This window comes from Gossypium hirsutum, chromosome A04 (assembly GCF_007990345.1).
Source record: "Gossypium hirsutum isolate 1008001.06 chromosome A04, Gossypium_hirsutum_v2.1, whole genome shotgun sequence".
Lineage (NCBI taxonomy): Eukaryota > Viridiplantae > Streptophyta > Magnoliopsida > Malvales > Malvaceae > Gossypium > Gossypium hirsutum.
In genome coordinates, this window is record NC_053427.1 from 2,578,828 (window position 1) to 2,586,254 (window position 7,427).

At 30.5% G+C, this 7,427-nt stretch overlaps 1 protein-coding gene and 1 long non-coding RNA gene across 3 annotated transcripts; one reads left to right on the forward strand and one right to left on the reverse strand.

Moving 5' to 3' along the window:
- The first annotated feature begins 688 nt into the window (after positions 1 to 688).
- Positions 689 to 4,320, forward strand: LOC107903332 (GDSL esterase/lipase At1g28570). 2 transcript variants are annotated; one of them, XM_016829351.2, is made up of 5 exons: positions 689 to 1,018; positions 2,680 to 2,754; positions 2,884 to 3,032; positions 3,114 to 3,390; positions 3,478 to 4,320. In XM_016829351.2, exons 1-5 carry the CDS (start codon positions 736 to 738, stop codon positions 3,750 to 3,752), a joined length of 1,059 nt encoding a protein of 352 aa, XP_016684840.2. In that variant the 5' UTR covers positions 689 to 735; the 3' UTR covers positions 3,753 to 4,320. The 2 variants fall into 2 exon arrangements, with proteins under 2 accessions (XP_016684840.2, XP_016684839.2); XM_016829350.2 differs by having other exon boundaries at positions 2,680 to 3,032.
- LOC107903334 (uncharacterized) lies at positions 4,186 to 5,337 on the reverse strand. Its single transcript, XR_001685761.2, has 2 exons — positions 4,790 to 5,337; positions 4,186 to 4,456 (listed from the first exon to the last, which is right to left on the reverse strand). It is a non-coding gene; the product is annotated as an uncharacterized lncRNA (long non-coding RNA).
- Positions 5,338 to 7,427: the final 2,090 nt, after the last annotated feature.

Sequence of the window (7,427 nt, forward strand, 5' to 3'; positions counted from 1 at the left end):
AATTAGCAGGTTTTTATTTTGTGATTGGACTATGTTTTTGCTGTAAGTTTTTTCTATTTTTGGACGCTGCTCTGTTTTCTTTTGACAATGCAGATTGAATGAAGCAAAAAAATAAAAATAAAAATTTAAATGCACATTTGTTACTTTATAATACCATGTCTAAAATGAACAGTTTATTTCTCAAAAAGTACTTTTTTTTATAGCACTACTAAACACTTAAATCTTAAACTAAAATTTTCAAAAGTACTTCTCAAAAGCACTTTTCCCCAACACTTTTTAAAATCATTTTTCAAAAGCAATGCTAAATTAGCCCTAATTGGATTTTTAGTGAGTAATATGTGGAAATGATAAATTGTCATGACATTACACATATGATAATATGTTTGGTGCATCGGATTTTGGATATAGTAAAACTTTACTTAATGGATATAACAATTATTGTTTGGTGAAGATTGAAATTTTAACATTTGATGAAGTACATGAATTAAATACATAGGTTTTGCTAAGTACAAGGACTAATAGCAGAAATTAACCTAAAATTGATATAATATCGATTCATCGCTGAATTATACAAAATCCACATATTTAATACGTTTATGTTTTATTTTAATTTTAAAAAATGAAATTTGGAATTTACTTTCATACCCCTTCTCTGCTAGATATATAGGCATCAATATCTTAAAGCTTTGAATGCAAAACTCTTTATTGCTTACTTAAATTGGCATTTATACATTAATGGCTACTTGCTTTTCATCATCATCATCTTGGTTAAAACTACAGTTCATTATTGTTGTCTTTCTCTTTGCCGTAATATCCAGCATCAGTTCACCGGTGAATGGATGTTTCACATCGATTTTCAGCTTTGGGGATTCCGTGTCAGATACCGGCAACTTAATTGAGATTTCAAATTTGGAAATCGGAAAGATTCCTCATTCTGCTTTTCCTCCAAATGGCCGCACCTTCTTCCACCGTCCAACTGGCCGCTTTTGTGATGGCCGCTTGGTTATCGATTTCCTTGGTACGTTGTTTTTTCTCTTATTTTTCTTTGATTTTCTTTACTTACCAGCTCTTGAATCTTGTCAAAGTCACACAATCGAAGGATACATACTGTTTCCGAGAATAGATCTTTTTTCGGGAGAAGTTTTTAAAATGTCATTCATCGGGTAATCGATTAATCCCTCAGTAACTAAAGATATTATTCTCGTATCAAGGTTTCTTCTCCAATCTTCGTTAAGAGTCATGTACGATTTATGGAAGGAGCTCCTCGGTTGGTGGAGATACGGCTTGCAAGATCTCATGAGAGATACCATCAACTCGAGTCACCTCACATGCATTCTCTATAATTAATATTACTCACAATACAAACAACTTTTCTATGAGCTCTTGCAAGTAGTATCTCTATCAACTAAGGCATCTCCTTCTGTGAACCGCACACGTCTTTCCACGGAAATTGGGAACAAAACACTGATACAAAGATAATATCTTTTATTATTAAGGAACTAATCTTTTATTCGATAAACAACACGTCAGCCAAGTTAAAAAATGTTAATTTTTTCGTCCATTTTAAAGTGATTTACTAATAAACACAACTTTAAGAATTTAAAAAATAAAAAATTAAATAAAGAGTTAAAATTATTATTTTTTTATGAAGTTGGAATTTCACCATTAATATTAGATGGATAAAGTCTACTAGGTATAGATGTTTGTTTTTTCTTGAACTCGTACCATATTATCATAATAATTAAATTAAATTATTAAATTATTGAATCTAATTATTAATTTTAAAATCTATGTTTATATATAAATATATTAATAAATATATAATTGAGATATATTTATATGTGTATATTATATAATTTACGTTTACTCAAATAGTATATAATTTATTAAGAAAAAAAAATTAGACTATATATGTGTAAAAAAAAAAATCAAGCAACTTGAAATGATATACTGAAACATACGGGTATTGATATGTATTAGTATCGAGATAAAAACACGTTCATCAGTATGGTAATGACTAATTTGATCCATACTCTATATGTATCTAAATATGAATAAGAATAGTAACGGCTAGCGCAAATTTAAATATTTGCAAATATATGATCTATTTTTACGAATTTGAATGATAGAAATGCAAGTAATATTCGTATTAAGATTTTCTAGTTACTTTCCGAAGCATATATATATATATAATAGTTTTAAAGCTATTTCAATTCATAAATATTTTTTGTTTTTAATTTTTTACTTGTTAAATTCAAATATTAGCATATTTAAATGGGTTGGTATTTGGTACACTAACGGTATATTTTTTTTTATTCCACAAGTAACTCTAAAAAACTGTCACGTTTCTCTTTTTTTTTTTTAAATTATACTACACTCTTATAGCACTCTTGTCAACCCCTTAACTCTATATATTTAAAAACTTTATTGATAGTGTACCAAATGTTATTCCTATTTGGATATCCAACAAATAATTTATTTAGTTCATATTTTTTATTTTTCTCTTGAAATATTTAGAAAATTTCATTTAGATGCAATTTTTAAAATTTTTTTTTATAGAACTTTTAAAAATTTTACTAGGCTCTCCAAGCTTTAGTCTCAAGATAGGCCATTGTGCTATCAAATACATATTTATATATCCATTAATTTATTTGATAATATTTGTCTATGGTTTTGCAGCTGAAGCTTTGGGGTTGCCATTTCTTCCACCATATTATCGATATAAAAATGCAACATCAGAGAAATTTGAAAATGGTGTGAATTTTGCAGTTGGGGGTGCTGGTGCACTCAATTCTTCATTTCCTGGAATCTATAATCCCATCACCGTCATATCTTTAGTAGATGAAGTGAATTCCTTCAAACAATTTCTTAATTTACGTACAGATTTCAAACAGCTGCTACGGAACTCCTTGATTGTGATGGGAGAAATTGGGGGAAATGATTACAGTCATGCCTTCAAGCAAGGAAAAAGCATTGAGGATGTTCGAAACTTTGTTCCTCCTGTTGTTGATTCTATAACTTCATCGATCAATGTAAGAATCGCCAGTTTTTTAAGGCAATTGTTGATCGGTACTGTGTTTCAGATTATTATAACATTTGAGTTTGATATGTAGGAGTTGATCGAGTTAAGTGCAGTGACATTTCTGGTCCCTGGAAACTTCCCAATTGGATGCTCTGCCTCTTATTTGACACTGTTTCAAGGTTCAGACAAGGATCAATATGATCCCTTAACTGGTTGTCTAACATGGTTGAACCAATTCTCTCAACACCACAATCAATTACTTCGAAAAGAACTCGAAAAAATTCGAAACCTTCATCCCGATATCAACATAGTTTATGGTGATTATTACAGCACTACAATGCGGATTTACAATTCTCCAAACAAATTTGGTAGGGTTTGGTTTGGTCACTTTCTTCGAAACAAGAAAGCTTAAGTCTGTCATCCAACTTAATCGATTTTTTCTCGAGTTGTTCCAGGTTTTAAAGAAACATTGAAGGCTTGCTGTGGAACTGGAGGTGTTTACAATTACAATCTTTCGAGAGCTTGTGGTTATCTGCCAGCAACACAATGTTGCAATGACCCTTCTTCGTATATGAGCTGGGACGGAATCCATTATACAGAAGCAGTCAACAGATTGATTGCCAATGTTGTATTTGAGGAATTGATGAACAGCATTCATAGTTTAAATAACTTGTGTCCTGCATTAACTATAAACAAATTGAGAATGATATATCCAAAGTCAGAGATGTAAATCGTAAGGGGTTTTCGGCTCGTATTTGGTATAACTCGACTAAGTAATATAGCTGTATCCTAATAAACTCAAAAATTTCTAAGTTGAGTTGTCTTCTTATAGATTAAGAGACTTAATATTTTTTATTGTTTTAGTTTAATAAAATATCCATAAATTGCTTAGTTTAATTTTTGAATTGGATTGACCTATATGAGTGTAAAGTGGAGTAATTTTATGAGATTTATGATGGGAGTATCTAGAGCAGTCATGAAAATCTAAGCTTGCGCATGACCTATTAGTGCACAACTGTGTCGAAGAAAGAATTATAGGTATAGTGTTATCAATGAGAATGTTAATTTATGTGATACATGATTGGTTATAGAAACCTAAGTTGTACGAATTGTTTAGTAAATTAAAACTCATTTATCTAAATTTTGATTCATAATCTAAAGGATGCTAGAATTATTGCATTATATCATAATTCTCAGTAATATTCTTTGAAATGTACAACCCAAATTTAGCCCAATTACAGACCCAAAATACAAACCCAAATAAAACCTAAACCAAAACCTACCCAATAGAAGCCCAATTTACCCAAAACATACCCAACCCAAACACACAACAAAAGAAAAAAAGCCAAGGAAACCCTAGCCGTTTAGCTGCTGCCTCCCTGTCCCATCCACCGACGCCTGCAGCACTGCCCCACCGACGTTCAAGTTGCACCCCTGCAGACATTAAAGAGACAGGACAGAAAGCAAAAAAGAAAGAAATGTAATGGCTATTTAAAAGCCAAATCCAAAAACTGTAAAGACATTCGGGCATTTTCAGTAAAAATAATAAGCAATATTAGACCAAAAAACAAAAACAGATCAAAAACATAGGCATAAAGTCGCAACGAAAAATCGAAGGGAGTTCAAAGAGCGCAAGGCAAGGTTTAACTATTCTCTTTCGGATCTATTTTCTAAGTATTTTTTTGTTTGATTTACATTAAAAATAACATATACATACATATTCATAAGCACTAAAATACAGCAAAAAAAAATATAAAAAAATCATACCTAGAGCGATTTCCGGCCACCGCGGCGGACGACACGGCGGCGGACGGTCGGCTCCTCGCCGGTTTCTGGGCTTGCTGCAGAGAAAGGAGAAAGGGAGAGAGGTTTTCAGCTTTTTTTTTGCTGGAAAGAATGAAAAATGAAGTTCCAAAAAAAAAACCTTGACTTTTAAAGGCCCCCGGTACGACGTCGTTTTGGGGCGTGCATTCAGCACCCAAAACGACGTCGTTTAGCGACCCGATCCACGACCCGACCCGTCTGCCCGAAGGATCCGCGTGTTTTTGCAAACATGGTCTAATTGATTGCGCAGTCCTTCCGGTTTTTATACATTTTGCAATCAAGTTTCCGTTTCTTTTAAATTAGCCCTAAAGTTCACCACGGTTTGCGATCTGGTCCTCCATTCAGCGACGTCGTTTTAACGGTTCGGGTAAATTTCCCTTTTGGCCCCCGTATGTTATTCGCGTATTCAAATAGGTGCCCCTTTTTATATTTCCTTTCGAATTGGCCCCAAAATTCTGTTTTAGTTTCGAATCTGGTCCCTTCTTTGAGATTTAATCTTATTTTTATATTATTTTTACTCTATTTTTTATTTTTAGCATTATTTTAACTGTTATTATTATTATTATTATCATATTCATTAACATATTATTATTTTTGCTATACTATTGTTATTATTATATATATACATAACTTTTATTATTTTTATGTATATTTTAAATATTATTATCGTTATTATTATCACCTATATGGTTATTATTATTACTATTAATATATATTACTGCATATGTACGTATATACATTTTCTATATGTATAGTATTATTTTAATTACTTTATTTTAATATTATTATATTTACTTTTTGCATTTTAACATTATTATTATTATCACTATTATCATTATATATTAGTGTACATTTTTATATGTACATATACACATTTATATATGTAGTTTTTTTTATATATATATTATTACTTTAATTTAATACTTTTATTGCTTTTTCTTTTGTATTTCTATTATTATTAGATAGTAGTATGTATTTTCATTATATATGTATATGTATATATATATGTTATATAGCATTATTAATAGCTTACTATTATTGTTTTTAGGTATTTGTATGTCACATATGTTTTCATTAAATATATATACATTATATTCCCTATTACGCACATATCTTAATATTATATTACGTACATTTTTACATACATGTATATATTTTTATGTATACCCTGTCTATACTTTTAATATACTACACATATTTTTATGTATATATATGTCTGTTAATATCGCATTTTTATATATTTTAATACTACGTACACATTTTATTTCTATTATTACGTATAAGTTTTAATACATATATTTATATATTTATATATCGTTATTATTAGTCTTTTTATTATTATTACTATTTTTAATAAATATTGCGTATATATTTGTAATCTGGTATTATATGTTTTACATACATATGCTCCCTACTACTTCATATTCACATTATTACTATCATGTTTAAATACCATGCATTATTATCGTTTCGCACTATTGTTATTTACATTATTATTATTTTCGTTTTCGTTATCATTGTCATTTTTATTTTTGCCATGTTTAACATTTGTTTATATTTGCATACTATTAGCCTTGATATTACTTCACCTTTTACGGTTGCTCATGTTATTGTTTTGACACCGTCGCACTATTATTATATTCTTATACATGTCAATGCTATATTTTGCTTTTACATTTTACTATAAATCGCTTTACTTTTTGCTCAATATATTAAAACAATTCTTTCATAAAAGTAATATCCGTTATTAGGTAATTCGAGATAATCGTGCCCTAACTTACTGGGTTTCGACTTTTCTCATTTAACCTAAATAACGGAATATTCTTTTTAAATCACGATACAAGTCTTAAAAATGCTTATTTTCGGAGATACGAAGCGTGGTGCCCTAACTTACCGGGTATGACACTTTGAAACTTCGAAATAAGATCTTTTACAAGTAATGGCAATATTCGGTGTTCGGGAATTCGAGGAAACGTGCCCTAACTTACTAGGTCTCGATCTTCCTCGTTCACCCTAACTAACCGAATATCCTTTAAAAGAGGTCAAAATATATTTATTTTAAATACAAGGCAAGCTCATTCTCAAAAGTTTGAGATGCCGTATCCTAACTCACTGGATATAACATGTCGTTGCCTTGAGACGAGAATGTCTTTGACATTTCAATGTTCACTTTACAAAAAAGGATCGTATCTTAAATTCTTTCAAGTCTTCAATCTTCGACACTAAGACACTAATTAATCAACTAGGTACCAGTTTTGGGCGTATCGAGGGTGCTAATCCTTCCTCGTGCGTAACCGACTCCCGAACCTATTTTCTTGATTTGCGTAGACCAAAATTGTTGTTTAAATAAATCAAGCTATTTATTTAAAACAACCACTTTAACGAGGTGACCCGATCACACCTAGTCAAAAAGGATCGGTGGCTACTCCCGTTTTTTTGTTTTCATTTTCAAAAACCAAGTCGATTCCTGTTTTACCAAAAAATGGTTACGACATGAAATATGTAGGAGATTTGAGAGTGTAATGTTTTTTTTAGAATTCCACATTTTTTTGGTTAAGCCCTTTGAATTTATTTATGAAGT

Bases quoted from the DNA above. Each gene is read 5' to 3' on its own strand.
- LOC107903332 (XM_016829350.2), top strand. From the start codon at position 736: ATGGCTACTTGCTTTTCATCATCATCATCTTGGTTAAAACTACAGTTC. The intron at 3,033-3,113 runs GTAAGAATCGCC...TTTGATATGTAG, and splicing joins CTATAACTTCATCGATCAAT to GAGTTGATCGAGTTAAGTGC. The intron at 3,391-3,477 runs GTAGGGTTTGGT...GAGTTGTTCCAG, and splicing joins CAATTCTCCAAACAAATTTG to GTTTTAAAGAAACATTGAAG.